The 20,856-nt window shown below is 41.5% G+C and overlaps 1 protein-coding gene across 1 annotated transcript; it reads right to left on the bottom strand.

Annotated features, from left to right (window-relative positions):
• Positions 1-14,228: 14,228 nt before the first annotated feature.
• LOC121741308 (bicyclogermacrene synthase-like) lies at positions 14,229-17,962 on the bottom strand. The gene is made up of 7 exons (XM_042134029.1): positions 17,795-17,962; positions 17,432-17,708; positions 16,690-17,074; positions 16,236-16,451; positions 15,587-15,728; positions 15,249-15,497; positions 14,229-14,559 (listed from the first exon to the last, which is right to left on the bottom strand). The coding sequence occupies exons 1-7, from the start codon at positions 17,918-17,920 to the stop codon at positions 14,287-14,289; spliced, it is 1,668 nt and encodes a 555-aa protein (XP_041989963.1). The 5' UTR covers positions 17,921-17,962; the 3' UTR covers positions 14,229-14,286.
• Positions 17,963-20,856: the final 2,894 nt, after the last annotated feature.

Below are 20,856 nucleotides of genomic sequence, written 5' to 3' on the forward strand. Positions count from 1 at the left end.
AAGAACAAGTGGGAGAGGAGTGGAGAGAAGATGGGGCGTGTGGGAGGGAGACAGAGGCGTGTGATTAGTGGGGGCTAGGGTTAGGGTTTGTTTTATCCCTATTTATAGAGTTAGAAATAAATCCTCCAATTAATTGCATGAAGATTTGGAGGGGATTTGGTGGGGGAGGGATTAACGTGATTCTTGGGAGGAATAATGGGGAAATTTTTGAAAATCATAGGCTATTTAATTAGCCTATGATTTAATTTTGTATTTCACGGAGTAGAATCAAATAATACGGAGCAAAAAATAATAATAAGCCTCCCAAAAATATAGGAAATAAGCGTGTATTATTCCCCCCTCAACAAGGAATAAATTTCAAATCTTTAATTTGAAAAAGATAAGGCAAGATTTGCTAGGATATTTGAATTTATTAATGGGAGGAAATAATAGGGGATCAAATAATATAATAAACAATTTCCTCCTTCCATAATTAGGAAATTTCGAAATCTCCATGGTATAAGGAATAGGTGTCGATTTTTCTCATGAAGAAATAAAGTAATTGGGCTTTGGATTTAATTTGGATAATTATCCCAAACAAATAATTAAATCCAAGAAAAATAGAATTTCTCTCCAATAATTAATAGTGGTCGAAAATTCTAAATAAAATGGGCAAGATAATTATTTATGATCCTATTAAATCTCACTCACCCTTAGGAAAAATAATTCACCGCAATATATTTCATCCCGCATCAATTATTTAAAAGCCACGTCATAAAATCACAGAATTTGACTTGGTCAAATCAAAATTAGGTCACCAAATCACATAACAATTCGCTATTTAATTCGCGACATTAAAAGAAATTAAAGCAATCGTCTTAGGGTTCGAAAATTAGGGTTCGAAAAGTGGAGCGTTACAGTAGTAGTAGTGTATTAGACTATTATAGTAGAGTACCCTCTTAAAACACCTCTTTAGATAATACAAACCATTAGATCCGTAAAGGCGTAAACTTTTAACTGGGTATCGTCAACTCTAAAGTCTAATATCATCATAAGGGTATTTTTGGAATCAAATCTTACACATGATTTGGTGCATGAGTCATATTTCATCCTTCTTAAATATATTATATATCATAATTTCTCTCACGAGGCCAGTAATGGTTCTTGGTCGCGACTATATGAACTGGTTGTTTGTTGTTCAAGAATTCTTGTTTAGACAGGTTACCATCCATATTATCAACCCCTATGTCACAATTTTTTGATACTTTCGCGGTCTGTGATTAGGAGTCCAACTTTGTCATTTCGGTCTATTGGCGATAATGAGTCTCGATTTACTTTTACTATAAATGGTAAGTAGGGTTGTCAAATATTTGGTGGACTCTCATTTGGGCTGGTTTTATCTTAGGCCCATGTGTTGCTGATTTGGGCTTGGCCCAAAACTTCTGCCTTCCACTCCAGATGCAACCACGTGTACTCCCACCCGGATCATGGCTCTCAGCCGTAGGATTGCGAAGTGTGCTTGTTATATGTGTGAGTCTTCTGATTCCCTAATTCATTCTACACACTTCACTCTCTCTCTTCGGATATTTCTCTCTCTCTCTTAGAGTTCTTCTCTCTTCTTCTTCCCTTTTTCTCCAACGGTTCTATGGTGATTTCTGTGTGATCTTGCACGGTTGAAAGTGCTTCAGATCTTGCTACAGTAATAGAGGAGGCAACCACTTCGGTTGCTGGTGTTGGATGAGAACCAGGGTTTCCTGTTTGGAGCGTTTCTGTGTGAGGTTGTTCTCGAACGGTTTAGATCTGGGGTGTAGGAGTCGGTTAGGCCTGGAATCTTGAGTGTGAGGTTAATCACTGGTAGATTCGGCTGTGCTCCTTTGGATCTGTGTTCTGGAGAATAAGCTTGTATCATCGGTGGGTGGCTGAGCCGTTGATTGTTGTTTTCTTTGTGTTCCTTTCTGTATTCCTTAATCGTTTTGCACTGGATCCGAGTGGATCTGTTATCTTGTGTTTCTAACGAGGGTTTTGAGTGTGCAGGTTCATTGAAGCCTATCTTGGAGTGATTAAGCTTGAGGACTTAGTCTGTAATAGCTATTGTGTATTTGACTGTAACAGCTAGACTCTTTGTATATATCAGTCACTTGGTTGATGGTTTGACTGAGCCATCTTGTAACAAGACCAAAGAGGTCTCGGTAAATAGTGAATCTGGAATTCGTCTGATCCCTACAGTGGTATCAAAGCCACGGGGAGATGATTCCGGCACGCCGAGTCGCTATAAGGAGGTGGGAAAGTTGAACCCTCCCTCGAGTGGGGGTTTGCTCTGGTAAATGGCTGTGACTCTTTCTCTGTTTTGTTTCTCTGTTTAGAGCCACCTTAGGTTTGGGCTTTTGCAGCTGGTAGATGACCTTGGCAAGGTCTTAGGTTTCTCTATGAGCTTTTTCTGTGTTTTTTCTTTGCTTCCGTGGTTTATTGTTGCTTATCTGTCTCTCTGATCTCTTATTACCTGGCCACCAAGCACATATACTGCCTAAATGACCCCCTGCGCCCTCCAAGAGTGAGTGCTTGCGAACTGGGATAGCCTTAGCCAGTGTTGCTCGTGACAGTCAGGAATATTGGGATCTGACCTGTGTGTATGGTGTGTTCCTATGAGTGCTTGCGAAATTTCTGAGAGATACCTGTTTCTGCCTTCTGGGTACATGACTATGTGCTTAACTGTGTGCAAAATTGTGTGTACTTATTTTGTTCACTGTGTTCTTGCTAAGTTTGTGTCAAAAATGTCTCAACCTAGTGGTTTGGTTCCATTTAATGGAAAAAATGATTTTATGATTTGGAAACAAAAATTGAAGTGTATTTTGATTCAGCAAAAGGTTTTCAAGTCTGTTGATGGTACTTTGACTGATGATGTTTCTCAAGAAAAACAATCTGAAATGAATGAGTTGGCCAGGGCTACTATAATTCTCAATTTGTCTGATTCTGTGATTAGAAAGGTTGATCATGTTGAATCTGCTTCTGAAATGTGGAAACTGCTTGATACTCTGTTTACAGAGACTTCTATGTCCTCCAGAATGTATTTGCTTGAAAAGCTGTTCAAATTTAAACTTGATTTGTCTAAGGATAAAGATGATAATGTGGATAGGTTTCAGAAGCTAGTCCAAGATATAAAGAGATCTAGTGATATGACTATTGATGAATATACTAGCATTGCTCTAATGAATGTCATTCCTGATACCTATAGTGATGTGAAGGCTGCTATTAAGTATGATAGAGATTCTGCCCCTCTAGACCTGATTATAAGTTCTCTTAAGTCTAAGGAACTTGAATTAAGGGAAATGGCTGGTGATAAAGCTGCTGCCAACATAGTTTTAAATGTTAGGGGTAGACCTAATTTTAGAGGGGGTTTTTAATCTAATGGGGGTTCCAGTTCTAGGTCTAATTCTAAAAGGAGGAATAACAGGTCTAGATCTAACAGTAGGGACCCTAAATCCTTTAGGAAATGCTATAACTGTGGAGAAACTGGGCACTACAAGAAGGAGTGTACCAAGCCAAAGAAAAATAGGCCTCCTAACCATAATAATCACATAAACCACAATTCCCACTCCCAGATTGAAAATGTTGCAAATATGGTCAAATATGAGGCTGACAATGAATCTGTTTTTATGGTGCATGACTTGTTGAATATTAATGCTTCCCCTATGTGTCCTTTTACTTCAAATGACTGGCTATGTGACTCTGGATGCACCTACCATGTTAGTCCTTTCAAAGATGTGTTCACTGAAATTAAACCTGTGTCAAACACTTATGTGTCAATGGCTGATGACAAGAAATGTGAAATTCTTGGGATTGGCAAATGTGACAATGGTTATGTGCTGAACTTGAAAGATGTTAGGTATGTCCCAGACTTATGCTATAATTTGATATCTTGTACTGCTCTTGAAAACTCTGGTTTGGGTGGTAAATGGGTGGAAGGTTGCATGAAGATATGTAAGGGCTTTATGCCTGTTCAAAGAAAAAAGAAAGTGTGGTTTGTATGTCTGTACTGTTGTCCCTCTTGCTTGTGAAAAAGCATGTGCCAATGTTGTGAAAACTGACAAACTTATGTTGTGGCATAATAGGCTTGGTCACATGAGTGAAAAAGGGGCCTAAATATTCTGAAAAAGCATGCTATTTTGTCTGATTCTGATGTTAATGGTGACTTGCCTTTTTGTGATACATGTGTGCTGGGTAAACAGCATAGAGTTACCTTCCCTACTCTTGTGCCTGCTAATATCAGTAGAAATGTGTTAGAATATTTGCATATGGATGTGTGGGGTCCTGAGGGTGACAAACTTTAACCTAGGTAAACAGCATAGAGTTACCTTCCCTACTCTTGTACCTTCCCTGTTCTGTTTTTGTGCATACTAAGACTGACAAGCTTGAACCTAGGTCTAGGAAGGGTGTTTTCTTGGGATATCCTGAGGGTGTCTGAAGCGAGATGTTTTCTCTATTTTTATATCGAGTGTGCACAGAAATAGATCACTGCAAGCGCTTGGTCAAGACACCACGCTCCTTAAATCCACTAGAGCACAAGGTCTAGGAACTTAAGAGAACATAAAGTGCTTGGTCGTTGGACACACATCGACTCCCCTTCAAAAAATATAAATCCCTCAACCCGAATACTATGAATTAGTATAGGGAAGTGGGGTCGATCCCACAGAGATGGACTCGCAAAGTAGTGCTCAGAGACTTTGGACAGACAAATGGCTGCTGCCACGCAACAAAAGGGTTGAGAATTTTAAACTAACTCTAGACCTAGGCAGAAAATGTAAATGCTAGACCTAGGACATGTTAAACTTGTAAATTCAGACTTCGACAACAAGAAACATAACCACTTCCTAGACAGTGTAAACAACTACCTAATCTAGCTAAACAGAATATGACTGAAGGTGGGGACCATAATTCCAAAAATGGCAAGTACGGAAAGAACTGCAGATTAACAAACTGAGCAAAAAGCGAGATTCGAACAGAATATAGAGATTTGGTCGTCGTTATCTTGCTGCAACTCGGAAACACATCAGATCTGCGTACACTAGACGGAATGAAAGAAAATCACGTAAACTAAGCATGAAAATCAGATCGAAACTACTCAGATTCACGTCAGAATGCTTGATCCACTCCGGATCCAAGACATCCGAACCCAACAACCAACAAATCCAGCAAATCCAACCAAAATTCCTCCACAATCCAACTCCAATCTCCCAGATCTGACCATTAACCTGTAATAACTCAGTAAACAGCTGCGAAACGCATCCAACTCAGACAAATTAAAACTCCAAAATCTCAATAAGCGAAACGATCAAACCAGAAATCAACACAATCGCCATAACGGAAAATCAAACTTGCATTCAAACCAGAAACTATTCGGTGAAAACAGCGAACCGAGCTTCGAACAACGAAGCTCGGCAGAGTAAGCAAAATGCGGAAAGCGGAAAATAAATTGTTTCTTCGCTCCTAACAAGAGCGGTGTTACACCATTTCGGAAGCTAAGATGAAACCCGGACGTGCGAACTGAGATCTCCTCAAAACTAGTATCAAGTGTGTGTGTGGGAAAGTGAACTAAGCAACAGGCTGTGGTGAGGTCTCCCCCGGGAAGATCCCTCCAGCTTGCATGCTTCTGCCTTTTATAGATGCGGAAATAGCCCTTGAGTCTTCGTAGAAATCTCTATTCTACCCTTCAACTCTGGAGCTTCCTCCGTCGAGCAATTCTCTTCATAATCGTTCACTAAATCGCCAGTTCCTCGACCTTGTGATTTTTTGGTCTTCTTTCCTGGACCTGGCGAATTCCTTCACACACCTGGCTTAAAACGTGCGTTAGTCCTAGTAAAATCACGAATTAAATCCCTAGACCCATGCATGAAATTAGCCTTATCAAACTGCTCACACTTAAACCATGCTTGTCCTCAAGTATGAAAGACAAGAAAAAGAAATAAGGCGAATTTCAATGCACGGCCCTCCTCCAAGTACTTTTCTACAAACAAAACAGACTCCTAGACCTAGACAACTACAACACGAAACACATAAAAATCACAAAAGAGAAGAAAACACATAAGCGCATAAACTGGTATTTTCCTAGCAGCCATCCCCACAAGTTTAAGGTCAATCCAAGCGTTTACAGCCTCAGATTCCTCCCCTTCCCTTCTTCTATCTAGTCGAGTTGTCAGTTCGTCAAGATAGCCTTCTGACTTCCCAATTGTTAGATTCACTCGATCACTCATTCCTCACCAGGGATGTTAGGATCGGATCGCTCTTAAGTTAAAGTTACTCCACTGATGCATCGGGTTATGAGAGTTTCTCCTTCCTACCGTCTCCTTTTTATTCCTGGGTCTGGTTACTACTGCTTCCTACCCTTAAATTTTTTTTTTTTTTTTCCTGGACTTCGTCCAGCTTATACCTCCGGTTTTATTATTTTAACTCCTCCCCTGGACTTCGTCCAGCTTATACCTCCGGTTCCTGGACTTCGTCCAGCTTATACCTCCTTTTCCTGGACTTCGTCCAGCTTATACCTCCAGAAACCCTTTTTTTTTTCCGTCAGACTCTTCTCCCTAAGCATCAAGTGGTAGCCCATTCTTTTTACAAGTTAGCTCAAAGTGTATAGGCTTATAACTCGCTCTTATAGTAGGGCTGCACAACTGGGTTATCTAAGGCATCCTCTATCGTTCTCACTTCATCCAACTGACTTTGATTTATTAAGAGAAAAGGATTCACAATTTAGCATGTATTTTCTCTTCAATTACTCTCCCTAAGGGGCTTTTTGCTATTTATTTTACCAGTTATGCAAACACGAAACCTAAAAAAAACTTCTACAAACTCCTAGACCTAACAGAATATGTATAAGACACTAACTGCACTAACTGCGTCCCACCTCCCACTTCATTTATGCTTGTCCCCAAGCAATCCGTATGAAGTGGAAAGCAGGCCAGTTAGTGGCGACATGAAACGAACTCAACAAAACACAAACTTCTCACACTTAGACCAAGCATTGGGCTAAGTGGGAGAAGGAACAATATACAACACAAAACATGCTATGACATATAACCCCTTCTCACACTTAGACCAATGCCTGGTCTAAGTGGAAGGGTTCAACACATATATACAGAACCTAGCATGCTGACAGGTAAAACAGAAATAAAACGAAAGAACTGTTAAATAAAAGAAAGAAAAAGTTACTTGGGTTTGAGGGGAAATTCAATTCGGGGTCTGGCCCCCGTGGGAGCCAAACTTTGGTGGCACCGTCGGCTGGGTCACCTTTGCTTTCTTCCTGGCCGGCATCTCCGGCTTCACTGGTCTGTCATCAGTAGGTCGGGGTATGGCTGTCCTCAGGACCACGGGTCTAGCGGAAGAGGGGGTGATGTGAGGCCTCGGGCCTTGTGATGGCTTCTGCGCGGATACACTTCCTGGACTTAGCGTTGTAATGTTGCCGCTAGACCCAGGAATAGTTTCTGATGCATCCGGGAACTTTTTGTGCAGCCATTTCAGCATGGTCGTCATCAAAGCAACACCCTCCGCCATCCTGTTGGTTTGCTCTGTTGACGAAGCCACCCAATCGGTGATTCGTCCCCTTAGGACTGCGGCCTCTTCCCTGCTTTTTCCGAATTCCCTTCGGATCTCAGTCATTTCCTTGCGTACCCCGTCGATTCCGTTCCTTACCTCCTCAACTTCTTTCTGAACTCCCTGAACCATCAGCCTGACTTCGTCCTCAGTGGCTTGATCCTTTACTTCCACACCATCGGGTTCCTGCTTGACTTGTGCCTCTGACTTACCGACCTCATAAAAACACACCTCCTTCCCTCGGGCGATCAGCAACCCCTTGTTGAAAAAAAAGTTGAAATTGAAGACTTCCGGGGCTGAGCACATCTTTACTACACGGCAGGCCTTGCTGATTTTAATTACAATGTTGCGCTGCAAATAGGCCCCGAGAAGATGGCACGTGTACAGATGCCGGGACGGGTTGGAGGTGACTTGATGGCAGGCTTGGGCTAACCAATAACCCAAATGAACTCGTACTCCTGTGGCCATGCACCATGTAAAGTATAGGTCGGCGGTCGTCAGGGCGTTGTTGGCAGTGCCCATCAAGTTGTAGCTAACAAAAGTTTGGGCGAATCGCAGGACCCGATTTTCTATATGGTGTGCCTTCGACCAACTTGTTTTAAATTGACCCACTCTTGAGTGAGTCAAGAACTCCCACGCACCTTGTGCCTGAAATCCTGGCGTCAACTTCGGCGGACCAACCATTCTGTCGTTCCACAGGCCCTCATCATCTTCTGTTCTCGTTAGCAAGCCCATCCGCAGCGTCCACTCCCGGATACTCATCCTATGTTCTTCATTAAAAAGCCTGAAAGCTATGGAATCCGCATCCAAATCGGCGGTGGATTTGAACCGGAAGGTGGAAAAGAATTCACGTGCCGCGTCGACTGGGACTTCGAAAGTGCTGTGCTTTAGTAACCAATCAAATCCGATTGCATCTATATACCCCCTGAACTCATCGTTAGAGCTAATATGTTTGAGTTCCGCCGGGTGGTACATTTTTCCGGACTTCGCCACCTTTCCCTCAGCACTCTTTTCCTTGTATATGGCCACACGTTTTGGATCGTCAAATCTTCTCATATTGTCTAACAGCTCGTTTGTAATCCAAATCTCCGTCGGCTCAAAGTTCAGTACATCCTCGTCTTGCTCCTCCTCGGAATCACTGGACCTGGCAGGATTCTCGGGCTCTGTGGCGTACGGTACCTTGGCGGGTGGAGGAAGTGGAGATTCAGTAGATTTCCCCCTCTCCTTCTTGGTCGAGGAGGAAGCAATTTGTTTCCCTTTCCTCTTCTTAGCCCTCGCGCGGCGCCCCTCTTCGTCACTCTCCCTTCCACTCGGCCTGGGGGAGTCTTCCTGCGCAGACACGGCTGTCGCTAGGTCCAGCGTATCCTTTTCCTTTTGTTGGGCAGAAACGGCAATGTCATCAAGAATACTCCGACGTGTCCGTCTCCTTGTTTCCCTTAGATTAAGCTGCGAATCGGCCTCCTCAGAGACCTCAGTTAAATCCACTATCATGTGGAGTCCTGCATCGACAGTTTCTTGAGCACCCTCAGAATCGAGTTCTCCACTTTCCTCTGCTAACAATGGGGTTGCCCCCGTGATATAAACAGGGGTTTCTAACCCCGTAAGATTTCCTTCAGGTTGGGCTTCAGTGCCCACAGATTTTTCGGGAGTCCTTCCCGCATCAACAACTTCCTCAGTAAATTGGGCTTCATCGCCCCCAACTACGTCTAGGGTTTCCTTTTCTACATCCTTCTCAGAATTTAGGGCTTCTCCGCCCACTTGAACATCATCATCATCAACAACGGCATCCCTCTCAACAGACGCCTCCAGAACAGGGGTTTCCCCCTCAGCCCTACTGACAGTAATAGCGGTGTCCTCAACTACCGCAACAAGAGCATCTACCCCCCCAACAACACTCTCCACCAAATCCACAGCAGAAATATCAAGGTTTACTCCCTCTGAAACACCATCACCTCCAAACTTTAAAACAGGGGATTCCTTCTGAGAATCAGAACCTAACCTGGGTTCACTTACGGCCAATAACGTCAGTCCCGCGGCCAGATCTGTCTCTACTTCGCGAATCTCCGCAATGGGTGATCCTGGAACGTCGGGCACTGCATCGTCCTCCGGCCTGGTGGCGGTTTCTGGGACTGTGTCCTGGGCAGAGGTGGTTTCTTCTGGAATAATGGTAGCAGCCTCCGGTGCGGTTTCTTGTACAGCAGTGGGTGGTGTCTCGACAACCTTCGGTTGTGTCACGGTGGTTGTTGGAACGGCTGGCATGGGTTGTCCCATTGCAAACATCGCGAACGCTTGCATCGCTTTATCGGCCCCTCCGAACTTCTGAAATAGTTCATTCATGAACTCCGCCGCACTCTTCTCGGCGGATCCAGAAGCGCTGCTGGTTCCTTGTTGGTTATCCATGATATTCTGCAGAAAATTTTGAAAAGAACTTGGGCGAAATTTTCAGATTAGGGTTAGAGAGAGATTGAAATTTGGGGTTTTTGATTTGGGAGAGAGAATATTTGGAGAGAGAATGAGTAATGAAAAAAAATAAAAAGGCCAAAACCGATCATAGTGTAGGCATTGGAGAGGACAGTTTCCTTTTGCAGGCTGGTGCAGGTGGTGACGCTAGCGACCGTACGCCTCCCCATAAAGTGCTCTTTGAAATCCGGACCGGTGCCAATTCCCTCCAAAACTCTTTTACCCCACAATTCCTTGCTCAAGTAAATTCCTTCTGCCAAAACGCACTAAAAGAAAACATCAAACTTAAAAAAAATATGAAACGCCAAACTCCCCGGGTCTAGGATATGACAGCATCAAAAACATTCCCGATGGGTCTGGTATTTCGAAAATATTTTTGGAAGAATAAAATTTTTTTATTTGTTTGGATTTTCTTGATTTAAAGAAAGCAATTAAATATTTACAAAATTGTTGTCAAGTGTTCTCAAAATTTCCTGGATCAGGGTATGGTTAAACTTTATATTACTAGACCCAGGAGATATTTTAAAAACACTTCCTTCCTAGACTGGTTAGGTGATATCAAAGAGTGCGCGTAGTGGCACTTCGTCCACTACACACAACTCTGAGCTATCCCTAAAGACCTTTATCCTATGTCCATTGACAAGAAAAGGTATGGAATTTGGTGCACTTCCCTGGATTTCAACTGCTCCGTTTGCTCGAATTCCCATGATGATGTAAGGCCCAATCCATTTAGATTTTAACTTTCCAGGCATCAACTTGAGCTTGGATTGAAACAAAAGGACTTTCTGTCCTACCCTGAGTTCCTTGACCCGGAGATTTTTATCATGCCAAAGCTTAGTTTTTTCCTTATACCACATGGCAGATTCATAAGACTCAAGCCGTAACTCTTCCAGTTCTTGGAGCTGCATCTTCCTCTCTTCCTCACAAGCCTGCGGATTCATGTTGATCTCTTTGACCGCCCAGTATGCTCTGTGTTCGATTCCCACGGGTAAGTGGCACATTTTTCCGAATACCAACCTATATGGTGACATACCAATAGGTGTCTTATAAGCTGTCCTATAAGCCCATAATGCATCATCCAGTCTCTTACTCCAATCCTTCTTAGACGGGTTCACCGTTTTTTCGAGAATGGCCTTTATCTCCCTATTTGATATTTCTGCCTGGCCATTGGACTGAGGATGATAAGGTGTAGACAACCTATGGTGGACTCCGTATTTCTTCATGAGAGCCTCTATTGTACGGTTCTTGAAATGGGTTCCTTGGTCTGAGATGACAGCCCTAGGGATCCCGTACCTGTTGAAAATGTTAGACCGCAGAAATTTGGCTACTTCCACAGCTTCGCAGGAGGTCGTAGCTTTTGCCTCTATCCATTTCGAAACGTAGTCCACCGCCACAAGTATGTATTTATTCCCATATGAAGATGGAAATGGACCCATAAAGTCCATACCCCAAACATCGAAAATCTCACAAACAATCACCGGAACTTGTGGCATTTCGTCCCTTCTAGAAATTCCTCCAATCTGCTGACACCTTTCGCAATTCTGGCAGAATTCGAATGCATCCTTATGTAATGTAGGCCAGTAGAAACCACTGTCTAGAACCTTCCTTGCAGTCTTCCTAGGTCCAAAGTGACCCCCACAAGCCAAAGCATGGCAATGATTCAGCACATCCCTTTGCTCCCACTCCGGAATGCATCTCCTAATTACCTGGTCAGCTCCCATTTTCCACAAATACGGATCGTCCCAAAAGTAGTATTTGGCTTCACTTTTTAATTTCATCTTCTGGGCCCGGGAAATTTCGTCGGAACTGGGCACTTCTCTAGTGACCAAGTAATTTGCTAGATCAGCGAACCATGGCTCTGCATTCGCCTGGCATTTCCTTTTTTCAGCATCTCCTGGACCTGTTGCTGCCATTACTTCTTCCCAATTGATAGGTCTAGGAGAATCGTTAAAATAATAAAGATGTTCTTCCGGGAACGCATCAGGTATTGCTTCATCCGTCTCACCTTGGTAAATGCGACTCAGGTGATCAGCCACCTTGTTCTCCGTCCCCTTCTTGTCTCTGACTTCCCAGTTAAACTCCTGTAACAGTAACACCCATCGGATCAACCTTGGCTTAGACTCCTTCTTTGCCAGTAAGTACTTTATCGCAGCGTGATCTGTGAAGACTATCACCCTCGACCCGAGCAGATATGGTCGAAATTTTTCAAAAGAGTACACGACTGCCAACATTTCCTTCTCCGTGGTGTCGTAATTTTTCTGGGCTTGATTTAGCGTTTTTGACGCATAGAAAATCACGTAACTTTTTCCATCAACTCTTTGACCTAGCACCGCCCCTACTGCATAGTCACTCGCATCGCACATGATTTCAAACGGCAAACCCCAATCAGGTGCTCTGATGATGGGGGCAGATACTAATCTGTCCTTCAGCAGCTGAAAAGCCTTAATGCACTCCTCATTAAAAACAAACTCAACATCGTTATGCAACAGATGAGTGAGTGGCTGAGCAATTTTGGCAAAATCTTTTATAAATCTCCTGTAGAATCCTGCGTGACCTAGGAATCCCCTCACTTCCTTTTGATTTGTCGGGTGGGGCAGTTTCGATATCACGTCCACTTTTGCTTGGTCCACAAGGTCTAGGAACTTAAGAGAACATAAAGTGCTTGGTCGTTGGACACACATCGACTCCCCTTCAAAAAATATAAATCCCTCAACCCGAATACTATGAATTAGTATAGGGAAGTGGGGTCGATCCCACAGAGATGGACTCGCAAAGTAGTGCTCAGAGACTTTGGACAGACAAATGGTTGCTGCCACGCAACAAAAGGGTTGAGAATTTTAAACTAACTCTAGACCTAGGCAGAAAATGTAAATGCTAGACCTAGGACATGTTAAACTTGTAAATTCAGACTTCGACAACAAGAAACATAACCACTTCCTAGACAGTGTAAACAACTACCTAATCTAGCTAAACAGAATATGACTGAAGATGGGGACCATAATTCCAAAAATGGCAAGTACGGAAAGAACTGCAGATTAACAAACTGAGCAAAAAGCGAGATTCGACAGAATATAGAGATTTGGTCGTCGTTATCTTGCTGCAACTCGGAAACACATCAGATCTGCGTACACTAGACGGAATGAAAGAAAAACACGTAAACTAAGCATGAAAATCAGATCGAAACTACTCAGATTCACGTCAGAATACTTGATCCACTCCGGATCCAAGACATCCGAACCCAACAACCAACAAATCCAGCAAATCCAACCAAAATTCCTCCACAATCCAACTCCAATCTCCCAGATCTGACCATTAACCTGTAATAACTCAGTAAACAGCTGCGAAACGCATCCAACTCAGACAAATTAAAACTCCAAAATCTCAATAAGCGAAACGATCAAACCAGAAATCAACACAATCGCCATAACGGAAAATCAAACTTGCATTCAAACCAGAAACTATTCGGTGAAAACAGCGAACCGAGCTTCGAACAACGAAGCTCGGCAGAGTAAGCAAAATGCGGAAAGCGGAAAATAAATTGTTTCTTCGCTCCTAACAAGAGCGGTGTTACACCATTTCGGAAGCTAAGATGAAACCCGGACGTGCGAACTGAGATCTCCTCAAAACTAGTATCAAGTGTGTGTGTGGGAAAGTGAACTAAGCAACAGGCTGTGGTGAGGTCTCCCCCGGGAAGATCCCTCCAGCTTGCATGCTTCTGCCTTTTATAGATGCGGAAATAGCCCTTGAGTCTTCGTAGAAATCTCTATTCTACCCTTCAACTCTGGAGCTTCCTCCGTCGAGCAATTCTCTTCATAATCGTTCACTAAATCGCCAGTTCCTCGACCTTGTGATTTTTTGGTCTTCTTTCCTGGACCTGGCGAATTCCTTCACACACCTGGCTTAAAACGTGCGTTAGTCCTAGTAAAATCACGAATTAAATCCCTAGACCCATGCATGAAATTAGCCTTATCAAACTGCTCACACTTAAACCATGCTTGTCCTCAAGTATGAAAGACAAGAAAAAGAAATAAGGCGAATTTCAATGCACGGCCCTCCTCCAAGTACTTTTCTACAAACAAAACAGACTCCTAGACCTAGACAACTACAACACGAAACACATAAAAATCACAAAAGAGAAGAAAACACATAAGCGCATAAACTGGTATTTTCCTAGCAGCCATCCCCACAAGTTTAAGGTCAATCCAAGCGTTTACAGCCTCAGATTCCTCCCCTTCCCTTCTTCTATCTAGTCGAGTTGTCAGTTCGTCAAGATAGCCTTCTGACTTCCCAATTGTTAGATTCTTTGGACTTGATAGGATTGGCATAGCAATCGTCGTCTGAATAGAGAAGGTGGATGACACGACCAAGATTGAAAACGCGCATAAGGATTGGCATAGAGACCGACCTTGGCTCGAGGCATTCTTGATTCATATCCTTCCACGCATTCTTCACTTGTCGTTGGAGTTCAGCACAAGCTACCTCCTTCGACATACCATATTGTTTCATGTAACAATCCACCGATGAGGGTTTCTGCTCATACTGCGCACGTAGGAAATAGTCTGGTGAAGTCATAAAACTGATGTACTCCCTCCAGTCCCCATTAGAAGTCTTATTTTGGATTTTCGTTCGGTTTTCATTTTACTTTTTTTCTATTTTTCGTAAATGGATACACATCCCACTAACTTTTTCTACCACTTTTATTTACAAAGTCAAACGGTGTCTTAAAATATGCACCAGTCAAACTTCAACGGGGGAAGTTTTAAAATAGAACTCTATAGACTTCTAAGTATCAAAGTAGGTCACCAATTATTGGTAAAACTTCAACGGACCTAGCAATATACTTCCTCCGTCCACCATTTAAAGAGTCACTTTAACTGGGCACGTGTTTTAAGAAATTGCTTGACTTCGTGAAGAAAAGTGAATAGAGAAAGTAAGTGGAATGTGAGACTCATTTTTAGTAGTATTCCCCTCGTTCCCTCGTAGTTGAGATGGAACTTTTTGGCACGGAGTATAAGAAATGGATGTTTGGTGTGTTAAGTAGATAGCTAAAAATGTAGAAAAAATAAAGTAGAAAGTGAATAAAGTAAGAATTAGAAGTGAAGTACCATATATAGAAATGACTCAACTATAAGGAAGCTTCCCTAAATGAAAAAATGACTCAATTATGAGGGAACGGATGGAGTATTAGTTTTCTATCCTTAGAAAGTGCGGTCGTGACAAATACGCACCTCATCTCCGACTAAATCGTCCATTAATCGACAAATTGTAGACGATGCTAGAACTATTAGAGGTTCGTTTATAATCCAATCGAAATCTTCTTTCCTCACTTGATCTCCCATACCTACTAAAGAAGTAGTTGACATTGCCATGTAACCACATGATACAACGGACACCTTCAAGTACTCCTCCACTGTCGGAGTATACTTATTATACAACCATTTTGGCTCTTCAAAATATGCCATCACTAATTTTTTCATCTGCAAGTTATTTTAATAGAATAACAATACAATATTAATACGACTGCAAAATTTATAATATAAACTAATTTAATGAATAGATTGCATACATCTTTTATTGCATACTGGACACGGTATGATTCTCCCCTTTTCTCCATTTCATTTTCGATTTCATTATAAGTTTCAATAACGCTTCGGTAGCACATTTGGATGTATGATGGCGAATCTTCCAAGATCGCGTTAATATCCCAACTGAAACACTCAGGAAATAGAGAGCACATTAGATCCAATATATATTATACTTTCTCAATCCTATTTATATTCACATTAGGTTATACTTACAAAGCAATAGTGCATAAAATTTCATGCTTATATATTGGTTATACATATATATAAAGAATAAAATATGAGCAGGGGCATTTGCCCCATCTAGCGTAATGCTAGATCCGTCCCTGTATTCACATTAGGTTATACTTACAAAGCAATAGTGCATAAAATTTTATGCTTAACAGAAAATACAACTATTAGAATGAGAAAGAGCGAGTAGTATATTAAGTACTCCCTCCGTCGCAGCTAAGATTACACAACTCTTAGTCGGCATGGAACTTTAGGAATTGTTATTAATTTGGTTAACTGGAGATGGGTGTAAGTATTAAATGAAGAGAGAGGGGAGTTGAATATTTAATTAAAGAAAGTTATTAAAAATAGAAAGTGTGTCATCTTAGTTGGGACGGCGGGAGTAGGAAAAAGATATCGAACCGTTGAATAGCATCGGTCAGAATTTGTAGTTCATCTAGCGTTGCATATTCGTAAGTGTCATCAATAATGGAAGCCATACTAAAGAATCTAAGCAAAATTTTTCTTGCATTCGCATAACATGGCTCAAAGTAGACCCCAACCATCCAAAAGAAACATTCCGTAATTCTGTCTCTCGCATAAGGCATTTTGTTTGCCACATCCAATTTTTTCCACCACCTGAAATCAGATTTTAAGGCATAAATATACATGTAATAGGAATGTAGTCCCTTTGTCCCAGTATACTAAACACATGTTAATTTTTTTTGTGCAGTGTTGCTTCACGAGTTAAATGGTAATATAATAAAATAAAGTAGGAGGGAGAGTAGTGTTTTCATTTTAGAAAATGTATCAAATAGAGGTCTGTTAGAATTCAACGGAGAAAGTAATTATAATCAAATAAGCATATATTTCTAACCTTGTAGCATCACTCAGCTCTCTCTGGTGCATCTTCTGCACAACATTGAAATCTAATTTTGCGAAATTCAACAGTATCTCATTATGCGACTCGTCTTCTTCGTATACAGGTATGAACTTTCTGGCACCCAATCTTGTGAGACTCTTGCGAAATGGCATATTCAGAATCACAGCTTCGTTAACACGTTTAGAGAGAGGTACATCAATCATCTTGTTGAGTAGCAAAGCACGAAGATGAGACGAACAAAACTCTATTGCTTTGTCCAAAATCTCGTCTCCATGTGTTGCAAGATGTGCTGCCTCATATAAGTTCAACAAACCTTCAACATTGTCTCCCAACGATGCCACAAAATTTCCCTCATTGTCAATGAATCTACGAAATACATCTGTTGAAGTAAAGCTACTAATTAATAGTAAGACTGAATACGAATCTCAATCCACTATTCCCCAACTGAAAAAACAAGTAAATGACTACTTTCTCCCAAAAAATGTCACACTGGTTGGATAGCACGAGATTTTAAGATAGTCATTAGATGTAATAAGTATGAAGAGAAAAAGCATTTGAATGTATCTAAAAAAAGAAGAAAAAAGTAATTTTAAAATGTTGATTTACTTTTTCCAAAAAAAAATTGCACTACTAACATATTTGTGGTATAAAGTTAAAAAGGAAAATGTGATATTTTTTGTGGAATTCAAGGGGGAAAAGGCTGGGGTGGGTGTGTACAATGTAGGAATATTCTTACCACATGAGACGTTGTAACCTTGTTGTCTAAGCAGACGAAAACGAAGAGCCACGGTGCGGAGATCATCGCTGTCTTTGCTATTTTGGTGCTTGTAATTGTGATGAATATATTTAATGGATTCCTCAATTTCTTTTTCGAAATGATATTCCACTCCCAAGCGTTGAATCACATCGATAAGTTCCAATTTGTACGTTGAATCGTCTGGGGTTCGAGCTAGCAATTTTCTGACCATTTCTTTCTGCTTTGTGAGTTCTTCTTGTTCAGCATCAGTAATTTTCTACGCATTATCATGCAAACACATTAGAAAATGAAGAATGTAATAATATACTTACTAACAACTTTTTCTTAAGGAATTATATTTACCGTGTTGTCTATATTATATTTAAGAAAGAAGTCTCCCCATATAGATGGATGAAATTTCGCAGATTTACGAATTTCATCTAAGCTCTTTCCATTCTTGGCTGGAACAGGCAGTGAACATATCTCCATTTTACTGGTATATAATAGAGTTTCAAAGCGCTGTGTGTGTAAAGAGAGAAGAGTGTTGGTGTTTCATTTGATGAAATGTGGAGGTATTTATAGGTATTTTGTTGGTCCAAAAAATATTTTCAGCACCCTAAAATAATACTCTTACTGATCCAAAAAATAAAAATATCCCACTACTGTGTACTTAATTAAAGTCATAATATTGATATTTTTTCAATTCTCCCATGTTCTATAAATTTGGGGAAATTTTGTAATTCCTGTGTCAATCCTATAAAAATAGTCTTCTCATTCACTTTAGTCCATTCCACAAAATTAGTTCACTTCCATTTTTGACAAGTTTAATTTCTCTCTTATGAGGTAGGTTTCATTCTTCACTAACAACACTTCAATCACTTTTTCTTTTCGATCTCTCTCATACTTTACCAATTTCACATTAAATTTTGTGTCGTTTGTAAAATCCCTATTTTTATGGGATGGGGTAAGTATGATTTTGGTAAACGAAAAACATTACACGAACAAAGAAACCTAGCAAGATGAAATTTTTTGTACATGTACGTATTACATTGATAAATTCAGGAACCTAGTGTTGGCAATTGAAACTAAGAATATAACATATAACTGTCCCACATCGGTGTCAAGAGAAAACTGAAACTAGTATATAAATCTCATGGGCCCCTCCTCCTATCACCAATTGGTTTTAGGATGGAACCCATGGATATCTATCATGGTATCAGAGCGGGTCGCCGACTGTGGGTCAAATTTAACTGACCCAGCAGTATATCTGGGCCGAAACCGAAAAAATGACTGACCCAGCAGTATATCTGGACTTAAAAATTTGGGCCAAGTGGTCTAACCGATCGAAAAAAAATTGGGCCGATTGTCCAATCGATTAGAGAAAAGTCCAACCCCTCCAAGGTTCACCTTGAAGAGTTTGAGGGAGGGCGTTGGCAATTGAAACTAAGAATATAACATATAACTGTCCCACATCGGTGTCAAGAGAAAACTGAAACTAGTATATAAATCTCATGGGCTCCTCCTCCTATCACCAATTGGTTTTAGGATGGAACCCGTGGATTTCTATCACCTAGCATAATGAAAATATTGGTGACGATCAATGCATGTGGGCTATAAGGATAAGGAGAGACCCCCCAATCTATCTCTAGTTGTGTGGGCTATAAGAATAAGGAGAGACCCCCTAATCTATCTCTAGTTGTGTGGGCTATAAGGATAAGGAGAGACCCACCAATCTATCTCTAGTTGTGTGGGCTATAAGGATAAGGAGCGACCCCCCCAATCTATCTCTAGTTGTGTGGGCTATAAGGATAATGAGCAACCCCCCCAATCTATCTCTAGTTGTGTGGGCTATAAGGATAAGGAGAGACCCCCCAATCTATCTCTAGTTGTGTGGGCTATAAGGATAAGGAGAGACCCCCCAATCTATCTCTAGTTGTGTGGGCTATAAGGATAAGGAGAGACCCCCAATCTATCTCTAGTTGTGTGGGCTATAAGGATAAGGAGCGACCTGATACGATTATTATTATTATTATTATTATTATTATTATTATTTAGTTAGTTAATTATGAAGTTGCATATCTTTTCCATATCTTTTGTCTTGCTCATTAAGTTAGTATCCCTATTATAAATAGGACTATTGTTATTCTCATTATTCAATCAATGAAATCATAATTATTTGTCTTTTATCTTTATTTAGTTTTCCGTTTAGAATTTTCGATTGTCGACAGAGCACGGTTTCTCTACGACTTTCTTTATCTTTTTCACTTGAGAAGGGTTTTTCCCTTATCAATTGGTGCTTTCATCGTGTTCTCATCCTCCAATTATTGTCATGATGTCACGCAACTATGCCGATTATCAGTCCGGACAGCCCGTTTACACAGATTGGCAACAGCCGTATCAATTCCACGCTGCCCTACAGCTGCTACCATACCAGCCGGACAGACACCAACAGCGTCACCCCTACCACGCCCGACAGCCCACTAGCTGGGACCCACCATGGATGCGCCAGACCACCACATATCAACAACTGCCATCCTATGAGCCAGATATGTACTCACCACCATCGCCCGGACGCCGTCCTATTTGCTGGGACCCACCTGCCTACTAGGAGACACCGGGACAACGCCCCTTCCACGAGGTCTCGGCATACGATCAGCCGCCGCCCCCAACCATAACTCAGGATGGAATCAGCCCGCGCCGCAGCCACCTCGTCTAGACACCACAACTCCAAACCCGATTGAAGCGATGCTTGATCAATTATTGGAGGCGTGCAAAAGGATGGAGTCTCGCCTTGATGTAATCGACCGCCGCATCGACAACTCTGCAGTGTATGACAGTTTGAAATCCATGAATGAGTTCATTCTTAATGAAGTTGTTGTCAATTGTCCTCTGAATTTCAATATGGTGATGATTGAGGACAATAAAGCCAATGATGGTGGTGATCAACCCATGGATGTTGCTTATCAGTCCATGAAATATGGAGAAGACGCTCCTAATATATCAGTAGAGGAGAAATCAAAATCTGCTACTACGAGGCAGAAAGAAAAACTCTATGCGGAGGAAGAAAAACACCAAGATAAGTGCAGCAGCGAAGTTATGCTCTTCAACAGCAAGTCATATGACGGAGATGAGATGCTAATGGTTGCCCCGCCCCCTCTTGACGCGGCAATCTATACGCCGTGCATCCCCAATATCGTTGGAGAGGAAGAGGCATTGGTAGATGATGAAGATGAGTATGGTTCTACCAAGGAAGTGAAAAAGATGGTCGCATCGCTCAATGTTGCCTAGGAAGAACATATTGAGTTGATGACGTGGATTAAATCCAATATGAATGGAAATGTTGTTGCTTCAATACAAATCATTTGTGGAGGAGCTGCGAATGATGGCAACTACACGGAATTGGCTTCACAGCCCAATCTGGATGG

The sequence above is a fragment of the Salvia splendens genome, chromosome 7 (genome assembly GCF_004379255.2).
Source record: "Salvia splendens isolate huo1 chromosome 7, SspV2, whole genome shotgun sequence".
NCBI lineage: Eukaryota > Viridiplantae > Streptophyta > Magnoliopsida > Lamiales > Lamiaceae > Salvia > Salvia splendens.